At 41.7% G+C, this 23,155-nt stretch overlaps 1 protein-coding gene across 4 annotated transcripts in view; it reads left to right on the top strand.

Annotated features, from left to right (window-relative positions):
* Positions 1–5,586: 5,586 nt before the first annotated feature.
* Positions 5,587–23,155, top strand: part of GSDME (gasdermin E) — a 25,082-nt gene continuing 7,513 nt past the window's right edge. The window contains exons 1-6 of one of the 4 annotated variants that reach the window (XM_027896076.1): positions 5,587–5,670; positions 7,031–7,143; positions 9,366–9,596; positions 10,698–10,890; positions 18,952–19,123; positions 20,116–20,236. In XM_027896076.1, the coding sequence (XP_027751877.1) occupies positions 9,386–9,596; positions 10,698–10,890; positions 18,952–19,123; positions 20,116–20,236 (697 nt within the window). In that variant the 5' untranslated portion in view covers positions 5,587–5,670; positions 7,031–7,143; positions 9,366–9,385. Of the gene's footprint in view, positions 5,671–5,834; positions 6,098–7,030; positions 7,144–9,199; positions 9,597–10,697; positions 10,891–18,951; positions 19,124–20,115; positions 20,237–23,155 lie in introns of those variants that run through there. The other 3 variants (XM_027896093.1, XM_027896084.1, XM_027896099.1) reach the window with 3 other exon arrangements.

Here is a 23,155-nt window from a genome sequence, read left to right as displayed (position 1 = left end):
GACTCTGGCCATGCTCCAGTTCTGAAGCACTGCATACCGTTCAGCTGCCTGCCTTTCGGGAGAGACTGCAATCACATACTGCCGATTCTTTGGAAAATTCTGCCCAAATAATTTGCTCCTGCAGTCAGATAGTGAGGGTTTTTGAGGATGCTTGTGCACATGCGTCCATTTGGAGGATGCAAGAGGAATTGTGTGAAACAGAACAAACCTAGGGAGCTGATCAAAGAGAACTTTCTTACAGCCAACTTTCCTCTCTACAGGCAGCTTCAGCCATGGGCTCTTTCTCATGGATCATTTGACTCCTATTGCATTGCCAGTTTTGTCCTGAAATTTCCATGTGTTCTTTAGATATGCTTTCCTTAGTTCTTCCATTCACTGTAACTTTAAGGTTGTCTATAAATAGGAAAATCAGTATGAACTGCCCTAATTTTAGGGGTGACATTTTTTACTGATCTGAAAATGTAACAGCAGAACAATTATGAGTGAAAGTACAATTTATTAAAACAATGCATATTACATAATCATTTACAATCAGTTGTACCTAGCTGACCATTGTACTAAGTGCTGTACAACTATACTTTAAATAGAGCCATGTGCTGTAGAGTTCAGTTTTAAAGAGAACACTTCCAGAGTGCTTACAGTCTGAAATGTGTATGTGTGCAGAGATAAAAAGATGAAGGGCCTCATTTTTTGGAGTCATAGTGACAGGTATCCTCTGTTTGCAATGCTTCATTGAAACACAAACCCCTAATATTTGTTATTTAGATGCAGTTCATCATTTGACTTTGTAGGTCCTGTTCCAACTCACCAAGAATTAAAGACATAAAAAAAAATAAAAAGGAAGAAAAATTAGGAAGCATAGGGAATATACTTAATTTGAGATTTTAATACTGATACATTTTTTTATACTTTTATAGTTTAATGTGGAAGTTTTGTGTAGTTTAATACTTTTAAAATAACTGCTTATATAGGATCTACATAAATGTTTGGGGCTCCTACACAATAATTTGATAGGCATTCCTTTTGGCTAATTTATAAGGAAGTTTTACTGCTGAATATCTTGAACAATATAGCAGCCAGATGGTTTTTAATAAAACATTAATGAGACCAGATGGTTCATAACAAACTATTATGGAAGACTTTTGAGACATGCAAGGAAAGTTACCACTTCCTAAGTCTTCATTTATTGTTGTTGTAAAAGAAATATAGTTCTGTGACTGCCATCTAATCTACAATTTAAAGTTAGAAACAGTAAGTTCATGCAGATTCATGCAATCTGTTCTCCATATTATTATTAGAGACATCATAGAATCATAGAATGGTTTGGTTTAGAAGGAGACCTTAAAGATCATCTAATTCTAACCCCCTGCCATGGGCAGGGACATCTTTTACTAAATCACATTGCTCAGGACCCCATTCAGCCTGGCTTTGAACAACTTCCAGGGGTGAGACATCCACAACTTCTCTGGGCAGCCTGTTCTAGTGCCTCCCCATCCTCACAGTAAAGAATTTCCTCCTAACATTTAATCTAAACTCTTTTTCAGTTGGAAGCCATTCCCCCTTGTCCCATCACTACAACTCCTGAGGAAGACTTCTTCTCCAGCTTCCACGCAACCTTCTCTTATCCAGGCTGAACATCTCTTACTTTCTCAGCCTTTGTAGGAGAGGTGCTCTAGTCCCCTTATCAACTTTGTGGCTGTCCTTTGGACTTCCTCCAACAGAAGGCCCACATCGCTAGATGACTTCTTAGATACCTATAATCTATTAGATAAGATCCTAGTCTACCTCTTCTGACAATTTTCTTAAAATCATGGGAAAATTATCAAATAATCACAAGGTTTTCATAGGTATATCTTTAAAGATACAGAAAACACCCTCACTGCAGGGTTGAGAGAGCTTTTACTATGGCAGAGGGGAGCCCTGTGCCACAACAAGTGTACTACAGAAAGGTAGATACAGAAAGGTACTGCTTTCTCCCATACCAGTGTCAATATTTGAGGCAGCAAGATCCGAGTTAGAGCAAACAGGTTATCCTGAACATGTCTGCCTCCTTCTGCATCTCAGCATGGCACCCTGCAGTGGTCCTTCCAAGGGACTAAAAGGTCCAGAAGTGAACTCTTTTCTTCCTCATATTGGACTGTAAAAGTAGCAGAGATGAACCTGGCAATACAAAATGGCTTCTAAGTAGTGGCCAAACTCATCTTACAGACAAAATCTTCAGACAGTTAGAGGTGTCTCCTTCCCCTTGTCAGAGCAGAACAGACAGAAGCTCACATGAGTGGGTAGGGAAATGCAGCAGAATGGTTTTCTGACTGCTTTGAACTCACACAGTCCCTCCTGGCTTACTGCACTCTCCCACTCACCTCCCCTAGGCACGACACAGTCCCGTGCACTTTGCTAAGCCTGTCACTCGCTGCTGGCACGGTGGCAGGGCTGGTGACAGCTGTAACAGCAGGAGAGCCAGAAAGCTGTTGTTTGCAACAGGAAATGTTTCAGAGGACTGAATGATATAGGCAAAAAGGACAGAGCATCCCACCAAAACAGGAGATGAATTTCAATGTGAAAGACAAATGAGGCTGTTTAGTTGATTTGAAAGAAATAAGGAAATAAACAAATAAAATGCTGCTCAGATCTTTTATTCTCACAAAAGGAAATGGGCAAAAAAGAAGTTCTTTCTTTCGCTGGTGATTTGGCTTACCAGTTGCTGGACACCTTCAAAAAGATTTGCTACCCCAAATATCCTTCTCTTCTAAATAGAAGCCCAAAATAGTTTCACGCTTTCTTCCCACTTCCTCCTCAGAACTTAGGCCAGCAGACCATTCTGCAGCCAGTGTGAGGGTTTTAAAAAAAGGCCAGCATTGAGCAACAGAGACCTTTGGATGGCCTCTGGACACCTCAATATACAGGAAAAATTTGAGCAAGGGCTTTCTAGTCAGGCTGGATGCAGCCTGAAACAATACAGTAATGGTTACAAGGCATTACATACCATTAATAAATCTAATACCAAATGCTTATAGGATGCAAAGACCTTTTCTGTTCCTCGTAGGAATCACCATTCTGCAATGCTGACATCTTGTGGTGACTTGCTCAGTGATTTCTTAAATATCACACTTGAGGAATTTCACAGCCGTGCTCAAAAAGCATTCAACTATTTTGTTGACAGACTTTTTTTTTCCTTTTACATAACTGTCTTTTTTGTTCCTAACTCACTTATTATGTGCATTTTAAGTTGTGGCTGTGAAGCTCTCATGTAAATTGTCTCACTTTACTTAATTATCTAAATGAGGTAGCCGGAACTTGTCCCATATCAAAACCAGTTTGTTCCAGAGGCAAAAGTTTCAGATTTTCTCCTTCTGTTCCTTCTGCAAGAGGATTTTCTCATGCAGGAAAAGTGCAGAAGGATCTGCATTTCATGGTTCAGCTCAGGAGACGGAGCATGCGGCAGACAAATCCCAGTACACACCACACTCGGAATGTGTATTTCTCTGATATGATATTCTCCCTGCCGGCATCCCAGCAGGTCACAAAGTAACCATGGGTTGTGAATTTTTTCTGTGCACTGCACCTAAAGAACATTTCCACAAAGTCTGAATGCTCAAAGTGGTTGTTTAATCCTGAATGTCTCCTATTTGCAGCCAGTTTTGGTAACAGTCTTTGAAGCCTGTAAGTAAATTGCTGCATAACCCCAAAAGCATTTTCTAACACTCAGACTTATGTTTCTCTCTCTTCTAATGAGAAGCATCTGAAAACTATTCTACATCAGTGTGTGTCTTTCAAGTGGATAGAAGATTTCTGTTGAAGATTTTTCTTGAAAACCTGGGAATATTCCTGGTGTGATCACCCTTTATTTGGTGTACACGCAACTGCTGGCAATGTCCTTAAAATGACTAGCAAGTTTCACTAGTTTTATTTCAGTCCTCCCTCCCCAGTCAACATTTCCATGGCAATGTGGTTCAGTGCAACTTCCTGCCTTGATTTCTCAAAATATGCTTTAGCAGACTCTTGCATTTGAAATGGATCACACATTACCACTCCCTGGAAAAAAACACGATAGCTTATGAAACGTGTGCTATTACTGGCCAGATTATTACTGAAGCTAGCAATTCTGCAGCTCGGTGCTGATCCTAAAAAGAGATCTCTTGAGGATGTGTGGGTGCTTCTTCTCAGCATGGGGCTCTGAGAATGGAGCTTTATAATTTTTATTAGTTCATAAAAATTAAATTATCACAAATGCAGGTACTTAGTTCCATCCTGGCTATTTGTTCAAATTTCTGTAAGCAGGTGCAACCCCAGAAGGGAAATCTATTTTATCATCAATTCAATAAGGATGTCATCTGGGGAAATCAGAAAGAGGCAGTGAATTTGAATCTGCTAAAATTAGTAGGAAGGTTTGGATATTGTAAGTAGCTAAGGAAGAATTGGATCTACTTCAGCTATGTGCATTAACTGTTACCTCTCACCCAAGACTGTTCATTTAAGGACATTCAGCTTTCAGCTTCCCTTTTTTCCAAAGCCTGAGTGTTTGTTCATTAAGATTTGGTTATGTGACACTTGTGACTACAACCCACAGCCTCAAATGCTCTCTCCTCAAACCACAAGGGAAGTAACCAGCCAGTGGCATGTTTCATGTGAAAAAGATTTCTTTGATATTTATCATCTTGAAATACTACTCCTTGGGTCTTTGCAGACTCATCTGTTTCTCACTGTATCACTCCTCTGGCATCATAAACAACCAAACTATTTTATTGAGGTGTTGTGTTGTTCTCAGAGCGCTGAGATACGGTGACAGAGGTCAGTATTTCATGCTGGGGTTCACGAGCCTGCCCTCCATGCTCCACTGACCACATTTCTCATTTTCTGTTCCCTGGACTAGGGACCTTGGATTGGGAGTTTCCATTCAGACCACGGCAGCTTCGCAAGGCCCACCTAAAGGGTGGCAACTTAGAGCTGCAAAGCCGCAGCCCAAGACGTGGCGGGGCTGTTGCTTCCAGCAGACTTTGCACTGGCACCGTGCATTTCTGACCACGGGCGACCTGAGCCAGGTTTGAAAGGATGTCGCAAAGATTTCCAGCTCAACCGTGTCATAGAACATCGCTGAGAGGCAACTGCCTGTAGGGAAAGGCCTGTGTAATGTGACAGGGCGTCACCATGCCAAACCAGCTGCCCCATCCCAACGGGACTGATCCAGCCCCACACCGAGACCTCCCGCTGGGCATCGGTGCCGGGCCGCTGCCCGCCGCACCGGAACATGGCGAGCACGGCCAGCAGACCATCCCGCCATCCCTCACAGGGGGATTGTCAGCGCCCGGGGCAGCTGCGGGCAGGGATGGCGGGGGCGGCAGAAGCCGCCGGGGGGGCTCACAGGGGGCACGGACAGCGCCTCGGGCCCGCCCGCTGCCCTGTGCCGGGGCGGCGGCCCCGCCCGACATGGCGGAGGCGCCTCGGGCGCCGCTCCGCGCCCGCCCGCTCGGCCGGGGCACCCGGGCGGGGCCTGCGCTCCCCGCGCCGCAGCCCCGCGGGAGCCGCTCCACCAGCCACGGGAGCTTCCCAGGGCTGCTCGCACAGCTCCGTCTGCCCGGGAAGCCTCGCCCGGGGCGTGGCTCGGCTCGTCACGCCCCGCGGGCGGAGCACGCCGCATCCCCGTTGCCGGCGGCGAGCGCCGGGAATGCCGTGAGTACGGGGCGGGCGCGGGGCGGCGGAGAGGCCCGGCTGTGCCTGCCGCCCCCGGGCTGCTGCCGCGCCGCCCTTCCCGAGGGGCCAGGAGGAGCCGCCGGGCTGAGCTCCGCCGCCCTTCCCGCCCCGGGGGCGAGGCCGGATGGCCGCAGTTCCGAGCGGGGGCTTTCAGTGGCGTTTCGGCGGGGCCCGGCGGGGCGATGCTCGCCTGCCCGAGCCGGTCTCGGCGATGCGGGCGGGGCTGTGCTCACTCCGGACAAGGGCAGCTCGGCCCCTTCCCAGAGTCCTAGCACCTGGCAGCCCTGGAAAAAACGCCGCATCCCTCCACGGTGCCCAAGTCTTTGGAGACGCTGCGGAGACCTTGAGGCACAAAAGAGGGCCACATCCAGTGCTAAAATCTGTTGGATATGTTTCTGGAGACCACGTGCGTCCAAAGACTGAAACGCATTGTGTGAATAGCCCTGCTAGGCTTTGTGTATTAGCTCTTACGGTTGCTGGTTTTGTAATGCCTAATAGCGCTTCCAACACTGCGGCTCCAGCCCCGTCCTCTTTGGCCCTCAGGGGTTGTGTTTCCTTACAGCTTGGTTTGGCAAGGGGTGTGCTGGCATTGACAATCCGGTTGGCATCCTGTACCCTAATTCCCTGTATACTGTGCCCAGTGTGCTATGTAACCTTATGTAAATAGGGAAAAAAAAAGACATTTTTGTATTTTATGTAAAGGATGTAGACTGTAAGAAATATCAGGCACCTGCTGAGAACTTGCTTTTGTGCTGACAGAGGTAAACACTGATTATTCTTAAAGTGTTGCTTTGGATCTAATGTCCCACTATATTGAGTTAGGGAGCCGTGATAAAGCAAAGAAACTGGGTGAGATTTTTTTATTTAAGTAAACAATGAAGTTGCTGTAATTGTCTTCACTTGATCTCATCGCTGTCATTGAATGATCTTTCTGTAGCTCAGGTTCAGGCTAATTTTAAATTTCTGAGTAGGCAAGAAAGGTACTCCCCCTTCCTTTTCTGCTTTTATGCCTGGCTATCAATCTGTAAGAGTGAATTCACTCTGACAGACATTTCTTACCAGCTTTGATACCTTCCCCTGTAATTAAATTTTCTGGAGGCAGAGTTTTCTTAATGCTGGGTCCCTAACCAATCCACGTCCCCTCAGTCAGGATGCCGTCAATCCTGGTGGCTGGATAGGAGTTCCCTGATCTTGGCTAAGGGCGTATTCAATTGCTCTCTGTCTTTGTTTTGTGAACTAGGGAAACAAGATATTTGGGTGTGTTGTCAAATTTGTGTTAGAGGCACTATATCCAAAGAGACATAAACAGCAGTTTGGATAGAATATTCTTGCTTTGCAGGGACAGCTGCACCAGTAACTATGCTCCCTGCAAAGACATTCCCCGCACAGCAAAGTGTGGAAGATGCTGACATGCCATTTTGAGGCTGAAAACTGTCCCCTTTCTCCTGCCTGGTGAGTCTCGTCAGTCCTTACAAGCCCAGTGCTCTTTCCTGGATGTTCTTTTTGCCTGTCAGAAGTGTGGTGCCTGGGAATGAAGCCAAAGCACCATAAACTGGAAGATACATGGAATGGTGCAGTGGTTTTTCACATGAAGTTTAGTGCGTGTGTAACAATACTAGGAATTGGGTTTTGCCATTTCTTTTACGATAAACTCCTCAGAAATTGGCGGCCTTTTTCTTTTCAGAGACTATGCCTATGTGAGTGGGCTATGTAGGAAGGTGATCAGAATGAGCAAGCAGTCTTGTAAAGCACAGAAATGTTTGAAGAGCGTTATGCTAGGGAGAGAAGGCAGCTCGTGCAGCAGGCAATGAGAATTTTCCTGGTGGTCCCCTTCATTACACATCGGTCATCTGGCTGTTTGCAAAATACAGTGTCCTGCAAAACAAGTCCCAGGGATAAAGAAAATTAGTTTTGGTTTGGTTTGGTTTTTTTTTTTTTTTTTAACTTCTGCAGTGGAGCTTCATTGCTTTATTCTGTTAAAGTGTTCTCACTGAGATTAAAAGCAGGGAAATTTAAAGAGGAGAAATGCAAAAAATCGGTCTCAGTTCAGCTTAGGAAAAGGTCAGAGAACAAGAAAGTGAGTGGAAATACTCCCCAGTGCATACAGCTGAGGTTGTGCTGCAGGGTTTGTTGCAGCTGCAATTACAGTGAAAGCCCCAGAAGACTCTTTAGTAAAATGTTATGTGCCTTTGACATTGCTCAAATCCTTTCGATGCAGGTGTTGTTGGAAAACACCTTTTACTTGTACACCCTTTACTCCTTACATAGACTAGGCCATAAAGGATTCATGAGGAGGTAGCTACCTCAACATGAATTGGTAAATACTGTGTGAAATACCCAGAATGGGAAAAACTAATGGAAAGGTAAGTTTCCATCTGCAAAAAGGCTTTTTTTCTCCCTCGATACTAAAATACGGAAGCTGTGGTTGAAGCAGTAATATCTTTATTCAGGTTTCCATTTTCTGTCAATTATGCTGAGTACTCACTGCAATATCCATTTTTGTTTGAAGTCTATTCTGTCTTACTCTGGTCTGGACTTGTCAATGACATAACTAAGAGCTCTGCAGAGCAAGGCAGGTAATTAATCATAAATGTGTGGATAGCCAGCTGAGACTGCTTATGATCTTAGTTGAACTTTCCAGTCAGTGTCAGCTGGGGGATTCAAAGGACCACTGCCAGATTTTTTAAAAAAAAAGTATTCTAGAGACACCATTAGCTCAAAAAACATGGAGTTGAAAAACTGAAAAAGATGAGATTTCTTAAGAGGTTCAAATATTGGTTTATTAGACTTGCATGTTTAGCATTTGTGAATGGTAATTTTTACAATTTTTTCTGTGCATTTAACCAGTTTCCCTCATTGAAAAAATTCCTTATAAATACTGCAATATGTGTTGCTGAGGATAAAGAAAATCTTACATGATAAGAGATGCTGATATTTTGTAATTAAAATCATTGAAAAGCTGTAATAAAATATGTTTGTAGCTGTTTAGTGGATATGAATAGCGGTTGCAAATAACATATGTTCAATTTAGCTGTAGTTATGTAAATAGAAAACAGAAAATCTGAAAATATTGGAGATAAAAAAAGAGTTCCTAAAGAAAAAAATTAATTGAAACTTTCCAGGGGTGTAGTTCAGAAACAAAACTTAGTAAAAAGATGCCAGCTCAAATATTTGTTGCTTTTTATGGAATAATAGTTATTATCCCTATATATGTTTACTCTTACTGAAAAGATCAAGATAATTTGTGTGAGTAATAATTAGCTACCTTATATGGAGTAAAATGGTTTTATGTTAGGTAATAAAAGAAGGATTATTTAATCTTGGGCCACTGCCCCAGTGCTCTCTTCATCCCAGCCAGTCTCTGTGGGGAGCTCATTAGTGGATGCTTTTTCATAGAATTTCAGGTAGGCTGAATAAGTTTTTTCTTCTCTAATAGATTAATTACCTGTGAATGTTACCTTTAACTAAAATTCTTTTGTTAGTTACTGTGAAAGTTTTTTTATTTCAGGATAAATTGTTTGAACTGTCATTCCCAGGACAGAGTGGAGAAGATGGGATAAAAACATTACCTGTTCTTTCATTAATACCATTACTATGAAGAACTTCTTGAAGTGACAGTGTAAATATTTATACTTTCCAACCATAGTTGTTTGAAAACAGATGTATTCTTTCAGGCTTTAACTGATTCCTCAAGATGTTTGCAAAAGCAACAAAGAATTTTGTGAGAGAAACTGACAGTGGAGGTGACTTGATCCCTGTGTCCCACTTGAACGCCTCAGACAAGCTACAGCTTTTGAGCTTAGTTACGAAGAGGAGGAAATTCTGGTGCTGGCAGAAGCCCAAATATCATTTCTTGACAGTCACCCTGAGTGATGTGCTTACTGAAGACAAACCGATAAAACCAGGTAAAGCCATACTCGGTCAGCATTATTACTGCAGATAAAAAGAATACAAACCCTAATCTGCTTTGTTATTATTCTCATTCATGTTACTAGAGGGCTTCTTTTAGAGGAATGCTCTGAAGTGTTCTCCATCTGTGGAAATTAGATGAATGCCTCTTTTCTCACTTGACTATTCATTTAACTAAAACGGGTAATAATAAATGTTTGTTAAAAAAAAAAAGTTTTGCCTGTGCCTGCAGTTGAGTGCTGAAGATTGTCAGTCCTACTGTTTAATAACAATGTTGTCTGCAGTCACAGGAACTCCTGTATAATATTTTTGACTGGTTCCAGTATGTGATAGTGTGAAACTGTACTGTGCTCCGAGTGGAAAAGCAGTGAATAGACAGTGTGTTGTTGGTGTCAGTAGCCCAGAGGGTGCTTGCCCAGGCCAGGCCAGGCCAAGCAAGTTTTACCACTGCTTCCTTTCATCCTGCACAGTCTGTTAAAAATGGTTGACCCTTGTACTTCTTTCTTCGTTCAACTACAACATCCAGGTTTTAGGATTAACAGGATGGAATCCCGTATTTCTGTATGTCACAATTCCATACAGGAAAATAAATAAGATGTAAGTTAAGGTATTAGCTTGGAAGATTAGCTGATTCTGAGTCAGTTCTTTGGTTTATAGGTATATAAGATTCAGAGCTGTTTTAAAACAGTTAGATGCTTCAATTGGTTTTTGGTGGGCTTTGGGACAGCTCTGTAAGGAGATATGCCAAGATAATGCCAAAATGCTAACCCTGTTGTACAAGTGGGTCTGCTTTGTAGCTGTAAAAGTTTCAGTACTTCTTTATAAATCTTCCGTAGCATTTGAGCTCAGTATTTCAGTCACCTTATGTATTCCTAAAATGGCAAAAATATAAAAGATAGCAGAGCAAAGATGATGAAAGCATGAAGGAAGCAGAAATAACAGTTATAGAGCTGTAAATTTCATTATTTAGCTTTCGATGCTGTTCCTTGCCTTCACTAACTTGTCATATTTTCTGTAAATGTCTGTTGTTCCAATCACTTCAGGACTGTTTCAGTACTCCCCTTCACAGGTAGAAATGACTTTTATTGCTTTCCTAGTGATTGTGGAGTCTGACTTTGCAAAATATATGGGGAAATTTGAAGACTTTGTTCAAGGAAGTATTGAAGCGTCGTTTGTAAAGATCAGGCTGGGAGCTGGAGGGAAGGGCTATGTGGAAAACGAGTCCTCATTTGGAAACCTGAGGAAGCAGGAGATTGACTTGCAGCAGCTTATGAAAGACGTCAAGGACAGGTATGTTTCTAACGTGGGCATCGCAATGGCCAGGAAAGCTTAGAGCTGAAAATACTTGGGCCAGCTACAGTCACTGAGCAGTCGGTTTTATGGTATTGCTGTAGTTTGAAAATTGTTTTTATTGTAAGCTCTCATATTCAGGGGATCAGTCATATATACAAAAATGAAATTTTCTGTAGTTTGAAATCTTGATGATCGAACTTTTCCCTTTTATTTAAAAATATGTCTCTGTGATTTCATTTTACATATGTGCATGAATACATTACCTACCCCCTTCTTTGGGTGACTGTACTGAGGTAAGAGTCTGCAAAAAAATGCATTAGTTTCTCTGTGTTACTGGAGCAAATGCTGTGGAAACTGAATTCTGAATTACTAATATTTTTGTAAGCAGGCTTTGTAATTGTGTATGTGTGTGCAAGCAACTGCACTAGAAAATTGGATTATTTGAAGTTGGAGTAGCAAAGGTGAGCGAGTGTGGTCAACATGTTTTCTACTAGTTGAACAAAATACAGATCTATTGCTTCCTGTTATATGCTGTATTAACTGAGGAAAACCATATTCTGTATTTTTCAAGAGAGGCAACATTTCCTCACTTTCTGTTCTACTCTGAAATTGGATTTATTTAATGTTGCAATAAGACACTCGTGGACCAAAGTCTACTTGGCAAACAGCTGACAAGTCAGGGATCTACTCTGTTTTACAGGTCCTGACTCATGGGAGATGAGGGTGGCTTGGTTGTGACAGCATTGTACTCTAGATCTGCAGCAGGGGGTGTAATGCAATTTAATAACCTTTGCTGATGCTGTGAAGATAAAGATGATAGCTTTTTGTTATCAGTGCAGAAGTTGTCAGAAGCTGTGTAAATTTGCTTTAAATACACTGATGTTCTGGAAATAATCAATTCTCCATTTTCATGGGAACAGATGGCTGGTGTTCTTTGTATTATGAGCATTCACAAGGCAACAGATTTATTCTAATAAGGCACCTTGCTCTCTTTGTACTAAATGCCTTACTAAAAGCAGAAAATAGTGGGCTAAATGTGTGTACCAAGTCTGTAAAATTAATATGCAACTAATATCAGGAAAATAGTGTCAGTCAAGATTTAGAATCTTGTTTCTAGCACTAGAAAAAGTCCTACAGAGAAACAAACTAGAGCGACTTTGATTTAGATCAGAAAGCTTTTAGTTTTCTGAAGTAATTTACCTGCTTTGCTCACACAGAGAATCCTCCTGTAGCGAAGCAGCACATCTTGGGTTATAATCCTGAGTGTAACTAAATACTGAGAAATATATTATCTTCTTTTGAGTAAATCAGTAGCTCTACACCAACGTATGTGTAACTGTAAATAAGGCTGATGTGTGTGCCACTTTATGCAAGGAGCTGGTTCTCGATTCATAGGCAAGACGCTCATAGCTTAATAAAGCTTATGATGCACAGTGTATAACTGATACCAAGTCAGTCTGCCTTCTGCCAGGTCACTGAAAATGATGAGGATAGCAGAATTTGTGGGTTTTTTCTCCAGTGTAATGCAGAGGCTCACTGGAAATGGTGGAAATGCCTTATAGATGAAATTCTGCTTACTTCTTTATAAATATTCTCTGGTTTATGATTGATTGTGTCCAAGCTTCAAGCTTTCATCTTGTTCGTGGAGCATATTGTGGAATTCAGGAATGCTGTTGCCTACAGGTTAGTGATTTTTGGATGCAAAATGTTATAGCACTGAGAGGATGTTTACCTGTCAGTCCTTGTGAAATGAGCATCAGCAAACTGTTCTTGATGTCATTAAATGACACGTAGTGCTTGTGCTTGTTTGATCAGTTATTGCTTCATTTATTATTTCTACATATGTAGCCCAATCAAGTTGCATTTTAAAAATGTTCTTGTATTAGGCTGATTAAGACACAGTTGTGGATAAATAGCAGAAAACTCTAAAAGTCAAAGCCGATATGCCTTTTAAACTAAGTCATGTGAGCCTTCAGAGTTCAGCAAGCTGGAAGTGCTAGTGGCAGCTGATTGGTTTCCTGTCACTTCTTAGGTGAACCTTCTGAAGGAGAATCCTACTGATCTTTTAATTAGATTCCAGATGCTGCAATGGCTCCTTCTTCTGAGAAGGGATGACAACTGAGGGATGTGGAATGAGATCCTTCCTGGTTTGCAGAAGCAGTGACATTGTAAACACAGAACACGTAATATGCAATATTAAAATAAAGTTAAGCTATTTATAGGTATATAAACTTGGCATATTTCATTTTACATTATTCTTGCTTATGTATTACATTGTGCTTGCTAGTTCACACAGTACTGTAACATACTGATTTCGGGTCAGAATCCTGTGCCTTTAACTCAGTTTGGTTGCTGTGGATTTAAAAGTATATTCCATCCTCTATTTTAAGGCATTCAGTACTGTCTGCCATAGGATCCTCACAGAGAAGTTGATGAAGTTGGGCTGTATGAGCTGACAGTAAGGTGGATTGAAAACTGGCTGAAGGGCTGGACTCAGAACGTGTTGATCAGTGGTACAAAGTCTAGTTGGAGGCCAGTGACTAATTACGTACCCCAGGGGACGATGCTGCGTCCAGTCCCGTTGAACATCTTCATTAATCGTCTGGGTGATGGGGTCAACGAGTGTACCCTCAGCAAATTTGCTGATGACACAAAGGTGGGTGAGTGGCTCATAACACCTGGAGGGTCGTTCTGCCATGCACAGGGACCTGGACAGGCTGGTCTGGTGGGAGCCTCATGCGATTCAACAAAGGGAAGTGCAAAGTGCTGCACGTGGCGCAACGCCAGGCGGTACGTGCTGGGGGCTGACCAGCTGGAAAGCAGCTTTGCGGAAAAGATGCTGGGGATCCTGGTGGACATCAAGTTGGATGTGAGCCAGCAATGTGTGCCTGCTGCAAAGAAAGCCAGTGGTATCCTGGACTGCATGAGGAGGAGTATTGCCGGCAGGTTTGGGGGAGGTGATCCTTCCCTCTCTGCTCAGCACTGTTGAGGCCAAACCTGGAGTGCTGTGTGCAGTTTCCTACTACAAGGGAGAGATGGACATACTGGAGAGAGTTCAGTGAGGGCCACCACGGTGATGAAAACAGCTGGAATACCTCACATTTTTAGAAAGGCTGAGAGAGATGGGACTGCTAAGCCTGGAGAAGAGGAGGCTTGGGCTAGGAGGGAATCTTATTAACGTATATAAATACCTGAAGGACACAGTCAGGCTCTTTTCAGCCCAGAGACCGAGCAGGAGGCAATAGGCACGGTCTGAAACACAGGAGGCTCTGTCTGAACATCAGGAAAGACTTTTTCACTGTAATGGTGACTGAGGATTGACACAGGTTGCCCAGGGAGGCTGTGGAGTTTCCCTCCTTGGAGACGTGATCCTAGGCAGACTGCTCTAGGTGGCCCTGCTTAAGCAGGGGGTTGAACCAGACCAACCTCAGCCATTCTGTATTCTTCCCTCCAGTAAAAAGGGTTATGAGGAGGTTCTGACCTCTGTAGTTCTCATGGATTAACAAATTTGCTTGCTTGTTTTTACTACTAAAAGTCATGTGAGGTGATTGAAAGAGAATTCTGAGGCAACAGTGATGGCAGAAATAGGACCAAGTGGCAGCAGCCAGTCACTTCACATCAGCTGCAGAAAAAATTGCCTGTCACTCTTTCATCATACCATGTGAATGATTCCTAACTCTGTGATTAGCACATTAGGAAAACAGTGTGTTATTAGCAGCATACTCTGGCATAGTTGAAAGATACTTTTACATTATTGCTTATTGCACTGTATTTGGATCAGTGAAAGTGCATATTATTGTCCACTCTGAGACAAAAATAAGTGTCTGTTCTTAATCTGAGTACAGTGGAGATTCAGATCATTTTGTTATTTATTAAGCCTCCTTGAGCATTTATGAGTGGCGAGAAAACCATTCACCAAAGGTGCTACATGGTAAAATGAAGTCACAGAATGTTTTGAGACAGGATTGAATAAAAGCAATTGTGTGTGTCCATGATTTAGAACATAAGGAGCATGCCTTATAAGGAGACAGGAGAAATAATAAGGAGAAAATAGAGGAGCTACCTGTCTCTTGCAGTCTGAGAAGTCTCTGGTATTCTTGGGGAAGATGTTCTATGAAGTAACTGTCAGGTTATTGTGTAGGGCAGACAGTGAAATGCTATCAATAAGCTGACTATTTCAGATGCCGTGTTCTGTAAGAAGTAGGTCAGAGAGATTATATTTGAAATGGGTTAGCAAAAGAAATATTATGCCATCTGTGTTTGGTGGAAAGTGGCAGAGTGAGGTCTGGTGGATTTTACTCCTTGGCATTCATCTGGATGTCTCTATTAGAGCAGGATCAAAGCTGGGTGAAGGCTCTCGCTGTACAGCAAGCACCATTTGTATGGAAGACATCAGACTATTGCACATAATAAATGCAGTGGAGAAGAGGCTGTGAATGTGAGCTGCCTTTGTCTCTACAGCCAGGAAAGGACTTGTGCTGAGGTGACCTTGCCCCCAGTGCAGGACTGAAAAGGTTTCTCACTCACGGGTGGTTTGGTTTAGTGAAAATCTGTGCAGGCTGGTAGCAATGCTGAGTCCAGTGTGAGGATGGAGAGTGCTCACAGCAGTAACAGTCTTGGTATTTTTAGTAAATTGGCAAGCTTCTTGCTTTGAAGATTCCTGAGTGAGTTACTGAGAAGACTAGGCAGGATTTGATAGAAAAATGGTCCTAAGGCCTGTGGCTTTGTGGACAATTCAGTCAAATTCTGTGCCTAAAGGAAAGACCCTCAGTCTCAGCAGTGGGGTTCAGACCAGGCTCCTGCTCTGCTTTAACTACGAGAGCCTGCTATATTGCCAGGTGTTGTCTGTTTTCTCTTCATTTGGTTTCTGCCTTTCTCCCTTCTTTTCTGCCTTCGTTATGCAGAAAATTGCCTTTGTGCTTCTGTTGTCCACTGCTTTTCTCACACAAGAAGAAAAAAGTCAAATGAAGGTGAAGAAAGTCTTTGCATTATAGGAGAATGGAAGTGTTTAATCCAGTTAAGTGGGGAGTGAGTCCAAAACTCAGAGAGCTTATTTTCTGTACATGTTTAACCTATAGAGCTTCCGGCGTAGTAAACCGTTGACCCTAGGAAGATCATTTAAGCAGAACAAACAATTAAGCAAAACCCCATAATCCTTTTAAATGATCTTTATTTATACAGGCTCATACTCTGTGCGTTGATAATGGGACTGAGCAAACCAAAATTTCATTGTATTTTATGCAGTGTTACTTTGGAGTGCTTCAGCTCAGGAGTACAGTGATGTAGGACAGGTGGCACAGGGTTGGTGAGGGCTCCTGTGCAATAGATAGTGGAAGAGATGGTAAGAGCAATGGTTGTAGAACAGAAATAGAAGCTCTAAAGCATGACCTGTAACATAAAAAAATGCAATGCAGTTCACATGCCTGCATGCATGTATAACTCGTATTATTCGGTGCTATGCTAGCAAGTAAGTTGAGCTCTTGCAAAAATGCAGTCACAGGTTGTGACCATTGCCCTGCAATACTTGAAGCCCTGCTCTGATTGTCAGACTTTAACCCTGTTGCTTTTTGCTCTTGATGACTGCTTTCAAAGATAATTTAGATAAGATGGGTATTTGCTTACTTCATGTCATCTCCTTCTTGAGTCACTGAGAAGAGCAGAATGTTTTGCCTTCAACAGGTGTGCCCCACTAATAACTTGTGATGTGCCCACACGCAACCCTAGAGTCTGTTTTATGATAGAAAGTCTAGAGGAGAATATTTAGCTGTGCTGCCCTAGATAAAAAGGTGTTTGTAGCTGTGGATAAGGGTATGTGTTTTAAAGCTCTGAATTCAGTACTTACTGAACTTTCTGGGCAGAGGAGAGCATTTCTGATGGCTTTGCAATTGGACACATCCCACTGAAGTCACTCGAGCCTTGGGACTGAGGCAGTGGCCATGTGAGTGCCACACATGCACCTCTGTGTGGAGGACCCCAGTCACCTTTGAGGTGGGAGTGCTGCATCAGGGGCCAAGCAGCGAGCTCTGTGCCCTTGAGCATTGGTGTTGCTCTGTAGCCTCGAGTGCTGTGGCAACTCCTCCAGCACTGTCTCCTAAATTTGCTCACTGGGCCTCTTTGCAAGTTAGCCTCTGTCTTCGGACTCTTCCGCTGCTGCTCTGCTGTTAGTTGTGCATCTGGACCTCAGAGCCAGTAGTGTGACAGGGTCTGAGCCAGTCCTGCCTCAGGCAGAATACTGTAGAAGCGGATGGAAGAAAAAGTCTCTCGAATTATTTTGTAATTTATTTGTATAGAGTTAGGTCATATTCTATATGCTTCTTTTATTGACATCCATTCAGAAATAGCAAGTCTGTATTTAATCTGTATTTTTCTACCTTAGATTGTTTGGGTTTTTTTTTCTCTCTAAATATTGGGGATATCCAGCAAGTTTGTCATCCTCTAAAACCAGCAAAAAATATACATGAAAAAAAGCCTCAAATTGCTTTATGATTCTTCATTGTATTTTTCCCCATGTTGCTTCCTAGATGTTAAAATTGCAAGGTCTTAGTGCGTTGATTTGTATTTTTGAGATGCTTATCACACCATTTCAGAAACATAAATAATTATTGTGAAGTATATGATAGGCTTGATGGTTTGTTATTGCGATAACTAATGGCTCTGGTTTGGCAGATGCTTCTGAGAGCAGTGATGTTTGTGATTGCTTGACATTTCTTCAGTCTTTGCTTAATCCAAAGGCTCATTGCATTCCAAGCATAAAGCATGGCTTTGCACCAAAAGAAAAGAAGAGTTATATTAATAATCTAAGGAATGTTTGGGGGTGCTTTTCTAGTGGCTGCTGCATTGCTTCAGAGGTATTTTCTTTCCCTTGTTTAAACAATCAATTTAAGGTTTTCAGACAGTTCATTCCAACTGATTGAACTTTCATATAAGCATGTAACTCTCCAAAGATCAAAAATTGCCTGAGGATATTTTTAATTCAATAAAAACCCAAGCTGACTTCAGACTTACACAGACTGCATAAATTCAAAACTCCAGAATCTAATAAATCTAAAACTTTTTAATTAAAAGTGGAGATATCTCGATTTAAATGGAGTCAGACATGTCTTTCTGTCACATTTTTGGAGAATTGCCATTTAGCTCCACGAATAGCCATTTACAGTAAAAGGGAGGAGAAGAGTCTGAATAACTTGAGCCAGGGATAGCAGTCCTTTCATCTTCCAGCTGTCTTGCTGGACTTATCTGTTCACAGAAAATATGACATCTCATCTGAGGACCTCCAGTGAGTATTTTGCAAAAGTATAATGTAATTGACACATTTTAATCAATTAAATAAAATTAAGAAGTTGCTTTAAGTGCTACCAAAAATCTGTTAACACCCCAAAAGACAAGGTAGAAGATTTTGTAACCTTTTCTTAGAAAATAAACCCACTGTATTGTTTCTGGGAATTCACTTTCTGTCTCCTGCTCATTCTAAGAAGAGCCTAACGTTAGAACTGTTTCCAGCAACGTTTAAACACATGCTGAATTACGTTGTTCAGCAGGAATGGCTTGTACACTTGGGGCCTGGGCTAGAGATTCGAGGTCCCTCCCACAGTTAGTTTTATTTTTGACTGTGACAGTCCTGGTCACTAGTTTTGAATTTTGAGTCTATACACAGGATTTTGTAGCAGATGTTTTTTTTTTCAGTGATCTTCAGTCTTAAAAATCTTGAAATCGTGGGTTTTCTCATCCAGCCCTTGGAAGTACTTGGTCAGTGCAATCCCACTCAGCCCATTCAGGGTTGAAGTGAGCACTGAAACAGATTGTAGCGAGCAGTGAGGTTTGGCGTTGAGGCGTTGCTCTCTTAGAGTGGCATCCCCTGCTATGGCCATGATAATGTGACCTGCCCTGGAATACAGATATCTACTGCTACCAAATAACAAAAGAGGGCATAATTTTGAGGAGACGGCTCATACGGAAACCACTATTGTTTTTACAATAAAAGCTTTTTCAAGCAATTAAGAAAATATTTTTCTCACAATTCTAATATTTATGTTGTTAATGGTGTCTTTTCTTTTTCAGAACAATAGATCTAAGCAGTAGTTTACTGCAACAAGTAATAGAAAGAAAACGTGAAGTGCTGTGCATCTTGAGAGAAAAGATAATAACAACTCAGAGGTGTACAATATTTGAACATGTCCAGACAGAAGAAAAAGTCAGTGGTGTGATGGGATGCACTGCAAAAACAGTAAAGGTAAAAGTTGTTAAAAATCTGCAAGGAATGGAACATTTGTAGATTATCTGAGAAGACATTTCTGTTTCTCCAGATAGGCTTCAGAGTATTTTTTTTGCTTCTTTAACATGTTTAATTTGCTGTACTGCTTATTTGTGAAACTTCAGAAAGGCAAAATATTTTTTTTCTGTTGCCTTTCTGGCAAAAGATGCCATCTTTTAGTTTCAGTCTGGAATGTAGCTTCCATCAGTACTATCAAATTGTAATTTAGTTTCTATGTAGATTCCTGCCTACAGCAGAACATAAAGGAAATATATAGCAATTCATTGAAAGTTGAATAGAAAAATGCATTGCTGAAGCAAATTTATTTGAAAAGCCAAGTAATCATTCATCACAAATGGTTGCAGTGTCTACTGAGTTTTCGTATTTATTGGGAAGCTATTTGTTTTTGATCATGGGACTGGAGATTAACTGCATTATGAGGATATCTGAAAAACTGCCTGTGAATTGAGAAGGAATTACCAAAGTCAAAACATATGCTCATTCATTTTAAGGTTTTTTTATAAAGGTAGAGATGAATCACTTCTGTGTACAAGGTGTCTCCAGTAGCAGAAATATGGGAGTTGCAGGACAAGCACCCTCTGTGCAAGTGCCACCTTCTGGGTAGTGCTCTCCAGCTGGGCAAAAGATACGTCAAGATAGAATTGGGCAGCGCAGGATACTGAAGTGGGTGCCCATTTCCTAGTGACATGGTGTTTCATGTGTGGCAAAAACTGCATCTGGAACTTAACTTTATGCTGGGGCAGGGTAGCTGAGAGTTTGAGAACTGCTCTTGGCGTTGTGCTCTACCTTGCTCTTCATCTAGTTCCTTTTGCAGATGTCAAATATAACAGGCTTAAGTTAGACATCACGGAGAATAAAGCACATTCTTTCTCTGTATTTTTCTCCTTAATTATGTGTTTAAGCTATGCAATAGCTGAATCAGATAACTGGTGAATAAATCTGTCTTTTAGGTTTCAGTAAGTGAAAACGGAAGTATGGTGAAGGATTCTAGTGTGATTCTTGAAATTCCTCCTGCAACCACTATTGCCTACGGTGTAATTGAACTGTTTATAAAGCACAATGGCCAGTTTGGTAAGTGAAAGGCTCATTTTCTGTGGCACCCAGTTCAGCTGTGGACAAAGCTGTCTGTTGGGCAATGATTTTTCCATTTCCCTGTGCATGAAGGCGATGATGTTGTATGGTCTTTTTTGCCTTGATAATTATTTGTGCTGGAAATGCTGCACTTCTGATTTAGTAATGCTTTTTGATTTGCTTGAATACATTTGAAACCCAGAATAACTTAGGTTTCAGAGGAGCACAGGAGGTCATCTAGCTTAAGCCCCAGCCAAGTCAGGCCAACTTTTGAACTTAGATCTAAAGTCAGAGTTAGATCAGATTGCTTGTCTACTCCAAAATTTTGATTATCTCTGGAGACAGAGATTCCATTTCTCCTCTGGGCAGCCTGTTACCATGTTTGACCACTATGGTGGTGAAGGGTTTTTTTTGTCCTTAATATGAGAATTTCCCTTTCTTTAATTTGTGTCTCTTGCTTTTTGTCCTGTCGTCATACAGAGGAGTTGGCTCTGCCTTCTCTTCACACTTCCATTGGGTAGTTATAGAGAGCAGAAAGGTTCTCCCTTAGCAGTGCTTTCTCCAGGTTGGACAAACCCAATCTCTCAGCCTCTCCTCATTTTTTATGTTCTTCAGCCCCCTGTGATCTTGGTGGCTGTTTTCCAGATTGCTCCAGTATGTGAATGTGGGGCTTGTGCTGCAGAGTCCAAAACTGGGCACAACACTGAATACAGTCTCCCAAACTGAAAATTCAGTTTCCTTAATCTGCTAGCTACACTCTTGTTTGTACAGCCCAGGATGCAGCAAACTTCAATAACTGCAGGGGCACACTGCTTATTCTCTCAAATTTGTGATCCACGTCTTTTTCTACAATTTTGCTTCTAACTAGCTGGCCCTTTGCTTGTGCTGTTCCGTTCACCTGTTGACAGGAGAGTGACCTGAATGTAAATCAATGGCCAACCAGGAATGTTTAGACAACAGTCGTGCTAAGAAAAGAATCATGCGTACAGGACTGGAATTTAAACTTTTCTAACTTACACTTTCATATACAGATTGCCCTCAGAATGCTTGCAGAAATGTCCTTGTCGTGTTTTCTGGTCATGCTTTACTTATGTCAGGTCAAATATTTTTCAGGTTAAAAAAAACTGTTGAAATTGGCTTTGGGGGGATGTAGCTCTGTTCTGCAGAATCACTTGGGTTTTTCTTTCTTGTCTATCCTTATTTAAACTCCCTGACCTAAAGGAGGTTTCAGAGGATATTACGCAAGAAGAAAGGAAATCAGATGGACTGTGTAGAGCTGGAAGTTGGGAAGGACTCATGTGGAGAGAAACAGGAGATATGTTGAAGAAATAATTCAAGTACAGTTGAGATTTGAATCCAAGATGCACTTTATTTGGATAAGAGATGCAGAAGATAATTCTGCATCATCCTCCTTCAACTCACTTCTGATATCAAGGAAGTCAGTAGGCTTGGGAATAGAAGTAAATATTATGTAACCTGAAGTTTCTGAAATGTGGAATTGCTCTGACGTAGACTGAACACAGAGATAACGGCAGAGGACATTGACTTCATGGTTATAATAGAACTGTAATTTAGAGTAATGAGGTGCAATTAAGGCTGTCTGACTACATAGGTGTGTAGCTGATAATCTACTTAAAGGATTTCCAGATGAAATTCCTATGCTAGCTGATGATACATGGGTCTTGTTAATGATCTGTATTTCTCTGCTCTTTTCACCTTCTGCTTCTTTTCCCACTCTTTTTTTCATATTTAATGTTAATATCTTTCAAGCTCCAAAAACCAGCACAGCTTGTTTCATGTTTTACCTCAAACAATCCATGTCTTGCCTCTCTACCTTTTTAATTTGAGCTATTTTCCCTTGCCTGCCTATCATTGAGAAGGTAAAGGGTAGGAACTAACAATGAAATTAAGGATTTGCCAGCAAGAATAAGTATGGTGGAGCCTAAACTTCAGCTTGTTAATGTCTGAGCAGCAATGATCAGTGTCTGTTTGTGGAAATAGAAATAGCCTTTGAAGTTAAATCCAGGAACTAATGTAGTCCTTTCTCATGAGACTGGAAGTGACCTCTAGCAGGTGTAACGGAGAGGGACTCTCTTCAGAGATAATTATGGAATAGGGTACATATAAACTTCTGGTTTTCTTTGCCATGGCAGTGCTTGAGTTATTGTTAGGAAGAATGGTATATAAATTTTCTTTAAAATGTTCTGGCTGATGTGACAGAACATGCTTGGACATTTTTATAAGTAAAATGTGTGGCTTTCTTCCTCTTAAGTATTTGTAAACTGAACAGTCCTAATCTTTTCCACTTTTTCACACACAGGAGTCTCTTTCATTGCTTTCATTGATCATCTCTGGTTTTCATGCATTTTTATTAACGTTTCTGAATAACTAACAAGTTCTAACTGCACTGTTGGAGATTAGTCATCGATTAATGTAATAGCATTCAATGTAGAATTCATTAACAGTCCTATTAATACAAAATTTTGAGTCCTGTGTTTTCCTCTGAATCGAGTCCCATTTCAAGAGTGAACAGCAGGGTCTGTATCTCTTAACACACAGATCATCTGAAAAGTTTTATTTCCCTTATTAGCCTTTTCCCTTATTCTGCCTCAAGAGGGGAGTCAGTTTGTCAGCACTGTCTTCCTCCTCAGGGTACACATGAAAGCCTTATTATTATCAATGAAAGTAACATGAGCGAGTTGGCCTGATGGTGCCTCAGCTGCTGTCCAGAGTCTTGTTGCTTTACTCCTGGAAAAGCTGGCAGCCCATGGCTTGGACAGGGGCACTCTGTGCTGGGTCAGGAACTGGCTGGAGGGCCGGGCCCAGAGAGTGCTGGTGAACGGGGCTGCATCCAGCTGGCGGCCGGTCACCAGTGGTGTCCCCCAGGGTCAGTGCTGGGCCCAGTCCTGTTTAACATCT

The sequence above is a fragment of the Empidonax traillii genome, unplaced genomic scaffold, assembly GCF_003031625.1.
Source record: "Empidonax traillii isolate 1590-97213 ecotype Southwest subspecies unplaced genomic scaffold, ASM303162v1 scaffold17:size2698205, whole genome shotgun sequence".
Taxonomy (NCBI): domain Eukaryota; kingdom Metazoa; phylum Chordata; class Aves; order Passeriformes; family Tyrannidae; genus Empidonax; species Empidonax traillii.
This window is presented reverse-complemented; position numbering and strand designations above follow the sequence as displayed.